Source organism: Panthera uncia, chromosome E1 (genome assembly GCF_023721935.1).
Source record: "Panthera uncia isolate 11264 chromosome E1, Puncia_PCG_1.0, whole genome shotgun sequence".
NCBI classification, from domain to species: domain Eukaryota; kingdom Metazoa; phylum Chordata; class Mammalia; order Carnivora; family Felidae; genus Panthera; species Panthera uncia.
The window spans coordinates 46,533,167-46,545,685 of record NC_064814.1 but is presented as its reverse complement, the minus strand read 5'-3'; the positions used below and the strand labels follow the sequence as shown (position 1 = coordinate 46,545,685).

At 60.3% G+C, this 12,519-nt stretch overlaps 1 protein-coding gene across 1 annotated transcript; it reads right to left on the bottom strand.

Moving 5' to 3' along the window:
* Positions 1–5,875: 5,875 nt before the first annotated feature.
* NATD1 (N-acetyltransferase domain containing 1) lies at positions 5,876–12,011 on the bottom strand. The gene is made up of 2 exons (XM_049636847.1): positions 10,888–12,011; positions 5,876–8,967 (listed from the first exon to the last, which is right to left on the bottom strand). Exons 1-2 carry the CDS (start codon positions 11,149–11,151, stop codon positions 8,851–8,853), a joined length of 381 nt encoding a protein of 126 aa, XP_049492804.1. The 5' UTR covers positions 11,152–12,011; the 3' UTR covers positions 5,876–8,850.
* Positions 12,012–12,519: the final 508 nt, after the last annotated feature.

Below are 12,519 nucleotides of genomic sequence, written 5' to 3'. Positions count from 1 at the left end.
ACACACACCACATGGGGCCCTCTTCCGCCCAGACAGACTCCATTTTGAATCCCTACCCTGCCACTCGTCAGCTGTGGGATTCTGGGACAGGTGACGGAAACACTCCAAACCCACTAGTTTCTCTGTCTTACCGCCCCTGTTGTGGCCTAGGTTCTGTCCTGCCCTCCTAAGCTGCCTTCCTACCCACAGCCTTCACCTTGCAATCCTTTCTCCACACTGCAGCCGCCAAGATTCCTTTAAAATAAATATGAACATGGCTGGGGCGCCTGGGTGGCTCAGTCGGTGAAGCCTCTGACTTCGGCTCACGTCCTGATCTCACAGTTCGTGGGTTCGAGCCCCGCGTCGGGCTCTATGCTGACAGCTCAGAGCCTGGAGCCTGCTTCGGGTTCTGTGTCTCCCTCTCTCTTCCCCTCCCCGCTCACGCTCTATCTCTGTCTAAAAAATAAATAAACATTAAAAATAACATAAGATAAAAATGAACATGACGCTTCCCTGCTTACAACCTTTCGATGACTCCCCATAAGCCTCAGCAACAAATCGAAATGCCTGACCGGACCGGGCCTCTCTGTTAGTCTAACAGAGAGACTGCACAATGCCTCAGAGATCAGATGTACAAGCTGGGTTCTCCCTCCCCGCAGCCAGCTGCTTCCTGAAGGGGAAGGTGGGGCGGGGCGGGGGGGGGGAAGCCCCACCTTCTGAAAGCCTCCGTCCACTTCTGCCATTAACCACCTAGGAGGCCGGGAAGTGCAGTCTGTCCAGGAAGGGTAGGAAATGGAGTTTTGGTGAATTACTGAGTCCCCGCAACAATCTGCCCTCTGGCGACCCAGAGGTAGCGTCCCCCTTCTCGGCTCGCACCACCCTCCACCAGGGGCACACCCTCACGCCACACCCCGTTTCCGCTCGAGGCCTCCTATCTCTTAGGGATGCACCGTGTTCTCCACCTGCGGCAGCCCGGGATCTAGAAGTAAGAGCCAAGTTACTACCTGCTCTGAACCAGAATGAGATGTGGGACAGGGACGGGATGAATGTGGGTAAAACTCATCAGAACAAGGGAGAGCACGCGGCAGCACCAGGCCAGCGACGGTGGGATCCAGGGAGCAGGCATCGGGGGTCCCCCCGCCCCGGCTCTGCTCTCTGGGAGGACCCTCCCAGGCCCGTTTTCTCCGAGGAGGAGTCTGTACACTTTGTGCAGCCTGCCCACACAGGCGTGGCTCGGGGGTCAAACCGCAGGCTCGTGGCTTCTTTGGCAAGAGCGATTTCCTCCAAAATGTAGGGAGCTCTCCTTTCAGGAAGTTCCAGGGGACTACACCTGAGGTTCTCTTTTTAACATAGCTTTCTGGAGGCTTCTTTGCTTTGCTCTCTAATCACTCGTCTGTCTCTGTCTCAGTTTACTGATGCTTCACCTCCCGAGCCTCTCAGACAATTAGCGAGCAGGCCAAGTCAACACTTCCCCTGAGCTTGGCCTGCGGCCGAGGCCTTTGCCCACAGAACCGAGAAGGTTGTTGGCTCAAACGTTTTCGGTTTTATTCCCTGCTATTTGGGGCCGGTAGCAGGTGCCTTTTCCAACTGCAAGGCCTCCGACGCTTTCACCCACCTTTCTTCTGGCTGCAGACCTGTATCCCTCACGTCTCGCCTCGAGCTGAAGGAAAAAGCCACATGCATGGGTATCCAGCTTGTTTCACCGGACACCCCCCCCCCCCCCGCCCCGGAGCCACAGGGTGGGTGCCCGGTCTGCCCCCCAAGGCACCGCGCCGCAGGGGACGGTGTTCACAAACATTTGGCCCCTGCAGAACATGAGTCCTCAGCTTCCCACTCTGCAGTAATATGTCCCCGCTGCCTGACCACTGAGCCCGTGCTACGAATTCCCGGCTGTAGATCCTGGGGGCGCCCTACTTGAAGACGCCTTTGGCGCACTATTTGGTATAACAAACACGCCCCCAAATGCAGCTTGGCCCAAGCCCAGTTAAGAGTTTTGTTTTGGCAGGGGCCTCGTCTCCATGCAGCAGTTCAGGGACCTGTGGTCTTTACGAGTGGATTCACCGTCCCCAAAGCCTTGCCATCGACTGCATCCAGCAGTGGAATGAGAAGGACAGAGCCTGGGAGGAGCCCAGCTCGTTTCCACACATGTTCCATTGGCCAGGACTCAGGCCCAGGGACACGCCAGCCACACGGAGGCCGGTAGGTGCAGCAGCTGTGTGTCTGTGAGTGGAGACAGATTCAGTTGCCAGCAGCCTCCACCACACCTCAAGGCTCTCCGTCATCTGGCCCGCCCACCTCCCCAGGCTCCTTTCCTCACTCCCTCACTTCCGGCAACTTCAAAAGATGCCCTAAGCCACCTCGCTGTTGGGCCTTTGCTCATGCTGTTTGGTCTACTCAGAGCTTTCTCTCCCGACTGTTCCATCTGTCTGCCCATCTGTCCATCCAGCCATCCATCCATCCGACCATCCAGCAAGTATCGTTGAGCCTTAAACCTGTGCCAGGCACTGATCTGATCTCCAAACGAGCATATCAAAACGAGCAACATGGAAAACAAACAATACTGTCTTCGCGGGGCTTGTATTTTGCAGCGAGATGCAGACAGAAAGTAACAAACAATCCCAAACAAAGCGGGTATGTATGCAATGTAAGAGGTGAGCGATGACCGGGAAAAGTGGAGAAGGGGTAAGGGAGTCAGGATGGGTAGGTAGCAACATGAAAGGCAGGGTAGGCTCTGGGAAAGGAGGCCTCACTGAAAAGGTGACGGTTGGGCACAGACCTGAAGGAGGCAAGGGAGGGACACCTGAGGATGTCTGGGGGAAGAGCATTCCGTGCACACGGAACAGCATGTGCAAAGGCCCTGAGGTGGGAGTGACTTCGCAGGCATGAGGAACAGTGGTGGCGGGGGAGCCCGTGTGGCTTACAGAGTGGGGGGGATGAGGTCAGAGGCCGTGGGGACCATGTCGTGTGGGGCCTGTGCGCTGATCCCTTCACAAAGCCCACCTCTTTTAGCTTTCAAGCTAGATATTCCTTCTTCAAGAGAGCCTTCCAGGGCCCTCTGCGTGGGGTGGGTGCCTCGCCTGTGTATGCCGGCAGCCTTGTCACGGAGTCTTCTGGCTGGGGGTGTGCTTTTGACCCCCGCCACGCACTGTGGGTCCCCTGAAGATGGAGCCCCATCTGCCTTGCTCACCCTTATGTCCTCAGGGGACACATAACAGCTACTCCACGTGGGAATGGGACTGGCATTCTGAACTGTGGGGTCTCCACGTGGAAAAGGAGGACTGTCCCTTCACGGGCGTCTTGGGAAATTTCAACGAGGGCAAGTGGCTCTTATCTTTAGTTGGCCGTTTTGTCTTAGCAGATGAAACACCAGTGAATTCTTATTCCCCGACTCTTTTTATTCTAGATTCCAGAACGACCACGGAGAGGCTTATTCCTGTCCTGTCTCGGCATCTTCCCACATCTGACGTGTGACTTCATCGTGGAGTGCCTCTCACATCTGGACAGTCTGTAGAAAGAAGCCTCTTGAAGGATCCTCCCGTGACCTCCCGCCTTCCAGCCTCTCCCTGATCCAGGAGGTTGCCGGCCCTCAACCCCCAGGTCTCCCATCCAACTCCCTGATTCGCGGCCTGCCAGCGTCCCCCTTCACCTCCTACAGGCTCATGACACGCCAGCCCCTGGGGCGCCACCGTCGTGAGGACTGAGGGCCTCCGCATGGGAGTGGCCATTCCAACAGCCTTTCTGCGTCGGCTTGGCATTGGGACCTGTCATTCTCGATCATGCCGCCTTCAGCCCTTGGCGTCTAGATGGCCTGGCGTGATGGCAGGTGCCCCGCCCCGAGCTGGCAAGAATATTTTATCCCGGCTACTTGTCTGCGTGCATCCACGTCCCTTCCTCCCCTGGATCACGCAGGGAGGACACGCCTGCAAGCCCCACTTCCCAGAGCCCTTAGCATTGGGCTGCCCGGTCATTTCTGCCCCAGGGAGGCGCTGGCAGGAGACTAGAAGGCAGTGAAGGAGTTTCTGGACGTGGGGGGTGTTTTTAGCGGCGGTGGCAGCAGGGACCTGCGGGCCTGTACTCCGGGGTTTTGTTTGGGCAGCGAAGCCCTTCCAGGGGCCCAGTGATCGCAGCTTGCGGCGACACTCCGTCACCGGCTCCCACCGGTAGCTTCCCACGCTTGCTACTCTTCGGGTCACTGGGTCATCTTCTCACGCTGGCTCCTCTCATCCTTCCTATGGTTTGGTAACCAGTCCCCGCACGAAATCCCCTCTGTCTGAAGCACCTAGAGTCAGTTTTGCTGACTCTCCACTGACCGCTGTTGTTCTTGGGACGGGCTACGGCCTCCGAGGATCGGGGAGCCGGGCCCCGGCTGCGCTGGAGCGCAGGCATGACCTCGCTGCCGGAAGGCGGGGCCTGGAGCCCCCCTGGCTGCTGTCCCCAGTCACCATGATGGGGACCACAGGCGCAGATGCTCTGGTATGGTCTGGCAGCGGGGGCTGCGCTGGAGTCAGAGGGAGGAAAACCCAGGGCTCGGCTTGAGGCGCAGGTACCAAACCACAAAGCGTCCGAGGCCAGAAAAGCCCGTCTTTGATATCGTGTAGCTGTCGGCCGGATACGACTGCAAACAGAACCCCGGATGGGATCTCGCTGGTTGTGGTGACAAGTCTGTCGCGTTCACAGCCTCGCCAGACTCTGACGTGCACTTTACGGTGCTGACTCGGAAGGAGCGGGGCCCTGAGAATAGCACAAGGGACACTTGGCTGGACTGGAGCAAATTAGAGAATCCTGAACTGAGGAAGGGACAATGTGAGCGAATGCTTGAACGTCATGCCCCAGCTGCACGTGATGTCTTCTCACGCCCGCTGGGCCCCCCGATTAGTGATGCCCCTCGTAGCTCAGCACGGAACCATCCTCAGCCTTCCAAACGAGCAGAGAAGCTGCCAGAAGAGTTATCTGTGTATTGCCCTCGGTTACCATTTGTCACCTAAAGTAAGATCTCACGACACACAAGCACAGCAGCATAAGGAGGGCAGGAGCTAGGTGTGGATCCTGGTTCCCCTGCTCTCTAGCTATGTGGGCTGCAGCCTAGTGACTCCCCCCTTCTGAGCCTCAGTTTCCTCATCCGTAAAACAGGCCTAAGAACCGGGATCTCACGGCACGGCTGTGACGACGAAGCCGGACGGAAACTCTGAAGGGCCTGGTGATCGTGGTGCCTTCCCGTTTTGTTCGGACTAGCACCGTAATTCCGAGTGAGGACTAGGAGAAAAACTTCCCACTCGAGGGTCCCGCCCTCCCCGGGCAGTGGCGTCGTGGGTAGGGAGCGGGACACACACACGACGGGGCCACACAGTCCTCGGGCACAGTGCCCGGCTTACCCCAGAGGCCCGTACCACTGGACGAGGATTTCCTGACAAGGCTCTTTGGCGGGGAGAGGGCCATGCCTAAGAGCAGTAGCTGACGTGAGGTGACGGGACCTCACAGCCTTTTCCTGGTAACCCCCGTCCAGCCGCCCTGCTGGCCGTGTTGAGAGCACGGCCGTGGCCTCAGGAGGTGGGAGCTGCGGCACGGGAAAGGATGACAAAGTCCCCGGATCCCGACACCACCGGTGTCTGGCCGGGAGACCTTAGCCAAGCCCTGGTGCCTGTCGCGAGCTCCTTACCTGAAAATGGGGGGTTTGCTGCTCATTAAATAAGCGGCTGAACGCCAGGGACCAGGGACAGAATGGAGACCGCCTGCCTGGCCTGCTCTCCCTTCCTTCCTCACACCCCATGGCTCCCGAATCGAACAGGTAGAAGGGGGCCAGGGATCAGACTGCTGTGGGGAAGGCGCAAGATGCCGCCCCTCACCCTGGCCTGTGAGCACCCACGCTGTCGCATCTAGCAGTCCTGGGGCCCGCACGCCACATCACACCTTTTATTGAAATGTATGCCATGCAATCTGTTCAGGAGCTTGAAAAATAACAAAAGGGAGCAGGTCTGGAGACCAGCCTTGGCCCAGACACCACACGGAACAGGTCCTGAGTAGGAAAGGCACATGAGTTACCCCCTATTTTGACTGGGCAAGAAAAACCCACAAAGCGAGACACGGCAGGACAGCGCGGGGCCTTTGGGGGAGATCTGCTGGAAGGGGGGCCCGGGTGGGATCCCTAAGCGTCCCCCTGCCCCTGCAGGGTGGTGCAAGGACCGGCCCGCGTGACCCGCCTCCTGGAACTCCCCGGATGGGTGGGGGTGACGCTGGAACAGACTGAGTAGCACCGGGGCAGGCCGGTGGAGGTGGGCCGGGGGCTCCAGGGCCCGCGTCTGCTGCAGACCGCGGGGTCCCAGCCTCAGAGAGCAGGCTGTTGCTTTGAGACTCCGCTGAAGGCTGAGGGCCCCGTAGGGGGGGCAATGGTCCTTTAAGGCAGCCGGAGTTGAGGAGGCTCCAGGTTGCTCCAGCAGGAACTGGGGACGAGCTGTTCCTGGGCCCAGGGCTGTACACGGCCCCCGAGACCCTGCATTTCCCCTGGTTCAAGTACTAAGTGTTTTGTGTGTGTGCTGGCCAGTGTGGCACGTCACCTGCTGTAAGAACACAGGTTCGGGCTGGGACACACTGGGGACTGGAACAGGGCTGCTCCCTCCTGATGCCACCTGGCTCTCTGCTCCTGTAGGCCCTGGGGTCCCGTGTGCCACTGCTGCAGGGCACCCTCCCGTGGATGGGCCGGGGGGACCCTGGGGCCAAGTACCCTCCTGGTACCCACATCACCCTGCAGACCAGGGAGGGAAGCAGCACCAGCTTGCTGAGCTACTGGGGAGGAGTTTTCACGACTGAGTCTGTGCTTGACCTTGGGAAGGCATGTGTGGGTGGGGAGTGGGAGGGGACCCCCAACCGCATTGCCTCAGGAGTCAGAGGGAGAAGGCCCGGCTCCTGGACTGGCCCATCTGTCCATCCTTGGGCCTACAGCCTGCTCTTTCCTCAGACCGCACCAGGGATGCGATACCCCCAGCCTCGGAGGGGACTCGGCAGCCGAGCCTACTTCCTGCTGGGTTCTTCCTGTCCAGGGACTCCCAGCCCAGCGGAGGCCTAGGCGATTCTCTGACTCCTCGCGGTAGCCCTTCGCAAACAGAGCTGAGGAGCACGGTGGGAAAGTGAGGGGTGTCCTCAGCCCTCGGGGAATCCTTGGAGGCCGGAGTGGGGTTGGGGGCTGGCACGTGGAGTGGGTGGGGGATGCTAAGGGCAGTGCCTCTCTGGGGCTCAGGGACCCCCAGTGGGCAGGCTGTCGGGCCTCTGTGCACCTGCTGATCTAGACGTTCCTGCCACTGGGTGAGAAGGTGTCTGTGCAAATGTCTGAGGTGGCCCCTGAGCTGCTGCGGTGGTAGCGGTGAGCTTGGTGCAGAGACTGGAAGCGAAGAGGTGAGCGGAAAGGGCCGACCGCAGGCCAGTGGATGCCATGGCGAGTCACAGAAAAGGGAGGGGTCACCTGGCAACCAGTACCCCGAACACACACACCTCCCCAAACCCTCCCCCAGTCGGAGGCCCGAAGGGGACAGGATACCCCTCCAGATGTGCTGTTAACTGACATCTCAGCCCCAGAGGGACTCTGACCCCAGGGTCGCCCTCCAGCCCCACAGAGGAGCGGGCATGGATTTGACCTTGTGGGAAGTAGGGCACAGGTCAGGACCCCGAGCTCTAACCAGCTCACAAGGCCGGCAGAACAAAGGGTGCTGGTGTGCACCTCCCAGGCCAGGAAAGTTGGTCTGGGAGGAACCCCGGAATTCTAGCCAGGCCACAGAACGTGCCCGGCCACCAGCTTGCCAAGAAAGAGAAAAGCAGCTCTGACATCCAGCGGCCATGAAGGAAATCCCTCTGCAGAAATGTTTCTTCCCATTGGGTGCTGAGGACGGTTCCTTGAGGACAGTTCGCCTCCCTCCCATTCGAGCTCCAAAGGGTCATCTCTGAGAAAGCCCACGCTGCGGGTGGCCAAGGGGCTGGTGAAGGGGGGCTTCCCAGTGCTTGGTTGCTCGGGCCACACCCGGAGCTGGCTCCAGGCAGACGGGGCAAACGGAGGGTGGGGGCGGGTAGCGGGTGGGTGTCGATTTCCTGCAGAGCTGACAGGCCAGGGGGCAAGGAGTGAAGGGAACAGGTACCACGGAGAGAACACCCAGCGCTCCCTCCGCTGACGCACAGCCCTGCACATAGTGTCCTGTGTGTGTGCGCATATGCGTGTGTGTGCGTGCATGTGTGTGCGTGTGCATGTGTGCTCACGTGTGCACCCATTCCGGGCTCTGCACATGAAGGAGGCTCGCCCCTCACCCTGGCCTGCCCCCCGGCGCCAGGGCACACGAGCTGGAGGAAGAGAAGGGGCAGTGCTGGTGGCAGCCGTGGCTCGGTGCTACGCCCCCGGGAAGTTGGCACACGAGGTTTCTTATTGCACCTCTCCACTCGGGGGGACACCCTCCTCATCTGCAGAAAGGACACAGACGTAGGTGGTGGCAGACGGGGCCCCAAATTGGCCCTACTGCCAATCACAGAGCTGGGAACAGCAGGGGGGAGCCAGACTGGCCACGGGACGCCCCTGAGCACACTCCGGTCCTGGCGGCAGGCCCTCGCAGGCCTGCCCGCAAACGGCCCGGGTGGCCTTCTGAGAAGCCAGCCAGCGTCTGAGGAGGGGGAGCGGCCGGACCCTCGGCTGCCCGGCCTCCCCTTTACCGGGGTAGCTGGACCACTGCCCATCCTCGGCCAGCGGCCTCCAGGGGCCACAGGTGAGTGTCCTTACAAAAATAACTCTGAGTCTGTCCCCCGGGGCGGGGGCGGGTTTCCTGAGAGCACGCGGAGGGCCAGGGCGAAGGCCGTGAGGAGAGGTCTGGCAAGGAGGGCTCCCGCCCTGCGGGGCCGGGGTTATGGCTGCAGGCGCTCCAGGTACTGCGGCAGGGGGTTCTCCTTGACGTACTTCTGGATGTACCAGCACGTGAGATGGGCCCGCAGGTCCTCCTCCACTACGAAGTCCAGAGCGGCCTGGCAGGCGGGGCGGAGAGAAAGGCGGTCAGTGCCCGGAGCCCACACCCCTGCCGCCGCGCTTCCCGGGCCGCTCCCCGACCCCGACCCCGACCCCGAGGGCGGGAGCTGGCTCTGCCTGGTCTGCAACGGAAGGTGGGAGGTGCTGCCGCCACCCTCCTCTTCCAGTTGGGGCAACCGAGGCAGAAAGCTTTGGTACGCTGCCCGAGGCCACACGGCAGTGAAGTGAACAGGCCAGGACTGGATCCAGAGGCCCCGCTCAAAACCGCCCTGGGAGGGAGTCTCTACCCAGGCAGCCACGCGGGCACAGCTCTGCGCTCGTGAACGGCATCGGGGGGACACGGAGCAGGAGAACCCCCTCCCCGTGGCCGGTCTGGCCCGTCCCCTCCTTCCCCGCCCCTCCCCCCCAGCCACCAGGACACCTGTCACCCAATGCACTTGCCCCGGCTGAGCTCAGGGCCTCCGTGCTCCCAAGGCACCTGCCGCCTACAGCGCCTTTTCCCTCATCTCCACGTGGCCACTCATTTGATGCCTCCTTCTGGAACCTTACCCTCAGGCTGGGTCAGGGGCGCCCCAGGGCCCCCCGCACCCAGCAGAGGTCACGCTTAGTTCTTACAGGGCTCCCAAAGCCAATCGTGGGGGAAGCGATGAGGGTGCCAGTGTGTGGCCTTCATCTGTGGCTGTGGTTGTGTGCACCAACGAGCTCACGAGACGGAGAACGAGGGCCTGTCTGGTGCACGCCCTGCCTCTGGTGCCTGGCAGGATGCTGCACACGGCTGGTGTTTAATAAACGTTTGCTGAAACAAAGTGGAAGACAGCCCGGGTGGGGTCGGCTGGTCTGATGAAAGGGGAGCAGCATTTACTGAGCACCTACCAGGGACCCCGTGCTTCCAGGTTGGCCAGCGTGACCCTCCAGCCCCACGTGCCCGAGCAGGCCTTGGTGCATCTCACCGTCCACACCCCGTCTCAGGACTCACTACCTGAGACCCTCAAGAGACAAGACGCCAGTCTCTGCTCCCGTTTCACAGAAAAAGAAACCGAAGGCCCAACAAGGTACCCGTCAGAGGCCACACGGTGAACACTTGGTGCCCTCGGCAGGCACAGCTCAGGGGAGTCCCGGACGGGGCCTCCAGCAGGTCCCATGGCTGGCCGAGGCCGTGAGGGAGGGGTGCACCCCGCTCCGAGGCCCACCTCCCCTCTACCCAGGTGGGTAACTCCCGGGGTTTCCTCCTCAGTAACACGGGACAGCCCCCCCACACCAACTCACAGCTTGTCCCACTTAAAGGAAGAAGACAGCCATGTCTGAAATACTCAGGCACAAGCTGCTGGCCCCGGTCAGCACCTAAACCAGGGCAGAGGCTGGAGGAGGAACAGAGGCCCGAGGTCGGGGTGGAGGTTCGAAGGACGGGCGGAGGGAACGTGGGCCTGGAGTGGCCCTCGGGAGAACGAACGGAAGGCCGTTCCGTTCCAGGCTGCAGTTCCCCGCATGAAGCCCAAACGTGCTCTCCAGCCGGCCTGGGGTCTGAGGGGCTTTTGGATGAAGGGGCTGGGGTTGGGGGTTGCGGCACAAGCCAATGTACCCGAACGTTCATTTATCCACTCGTTCAGGAAGGATTTACCGAGCGCCCATGGACTATATGCCGGGTGCTGGGGCCCCAGCCAGTGAGCTCCTGACGCACGGCAGGCATCAGTGGCCAGGAGGCTTAGCTCTACAGAAACCCGGGCCCCAGAGGAGCTGGGGGAAGGCAAAGTATGCTGCCTGACGCCTGCATAATCCCAGCTGTAACCTGTTGGCCGGGGCGGGGGGCACCCATCTACACGTCAGCCAAGACACAGGCCCCGATCAGCCCCCGGAACCATGGTTTAGCTGAACGCGGGGGCGGCTCCCTCTCCCCACCCTTCACCCTCCGCGCCCCCTACCTTGGCGAGGTGCTTGGCAATGCCGCGCCCGCGGTAGGCGTCGGGGACCTCCGTGTGCTGTAGGTCCACGATCCGCTTGCCCACGTACTCATACAGCAGGACGGCCCGGTCGTGACAGCCTGCGGACGGAGGGTGGTGAACAGGTGAGGCTGTGACGACTCTCGGGGCCTGACTCAGGCAAATGGTGGAGGGACGGGCATTTGGAGGCACGCTGCTAGAGTCGGATCCTGAATAATGTCTCTGTGCCTCAGTTTCCTCATCCATAAAGTGGGGATATGAGAAAGCACTCCTCACACGTAGTTGGACGACTAAGCGAGGTCGTCTCTACAAAACGCTCTGAGTAGCAACCTCAGCACCAGCCGTCCATCTACCCACTCATCCACCTGCACAGCCATCTCAGCCATGCAGCCACCCATCTAGTCCCCAGCCGTCCTATCGGTCCATCTGTCCATTCAACCATGTATCCATCCATTCCACTCAGCACGTGTTTACTGAGCCCCAGGCACTGTTTCTGATACTGGGACTCACCCACAAGCAAGCCAGACAAAGAGCCCTGCCCTAGTGGAAATGGCTAGAGGGGGAGACAGAGAATAAACAAGGAAAACAAGTTAATGTGTAGGGTGGCAGAGGGTGGGGCAGAGGGAGTGTTTGGTAGAGACAGGAAGGAGCAGAGGGAGTCAGCCCTGGGTCGTCTGGGGGAACAGTGTTTTGGCGGAGGGAACAGCTGCCGTAAAGGCTCTGAAGCAGGAGTGGGTGTGGTGTGTTTGAGGGACAGTGAGGAGGCTGGGGTGGCCGGAGCAGTGTGGGCAAAGCGGGAGAAGGTGAGAATAGGGAGGTGACAGGAACAGGTCCCGCAGAGCCTCTTAGATCTCTGTGAGCTGTGAGCCATAGGAGGGTCGTGGGCAGAGGAGGGGCAGGAGGTGACTCATGACTTCGTGGAATCCGTCCGGCAGCCTCGAGAACAGGAGAACAGACCGGGGGCAGGAGCAGGGAGACAGCTGAGGCGGCTGCTGCACTAGTCCAGGTGAGTGATGATGGGGACACAGACCCGGGTGGGGGCGGTGGGGGTGCGAGAAGGGATCAGAGTCTTGGGTGTTTTGCAGGTGTAGCCAGCAGGATGTGCCGATGACTCGGACGTGGTAAGTGAGAGAAACAAGAGTTGAGAACAACTCCACGGTTTATCATTTCAGACAGTTTCAAGTGTGCGAAGGAAAAAGTAAAGTGGGTTGGGGGCAAGATGGGGCCATTTAGCCAGGGGGGCAGTCTGGGGAGATCCCTCCAAGAAAACCTCTGAGTCGAGGGGGTGCTTGAGGGAGGGACAGGCAGAGGGTGCAGTCAATGCAAAGGCCCTGAGATTAGAAAACACAAATCGCTGCCCCTAAAAGAAAACATGTCAGTGCCAAGTGTCTTTCTCTAATTTTTGTAACGTTTTTAAAATTTTATTTTTGAGATAGAGTGAGCACGAGAGGGTGAAGGGGTGGGGACAGAAGATTCAAAGCCGGCTCCACGCTGACAGCACACGGCCCAATGTGGGGCTCGAACCCATAAACCGTGAGATCATGACCTGAGCCAAACTTGGACGCTCAACCCACTGAGTCACCCAGGCACCCCTATCTTTCTAATTTTTAAAAG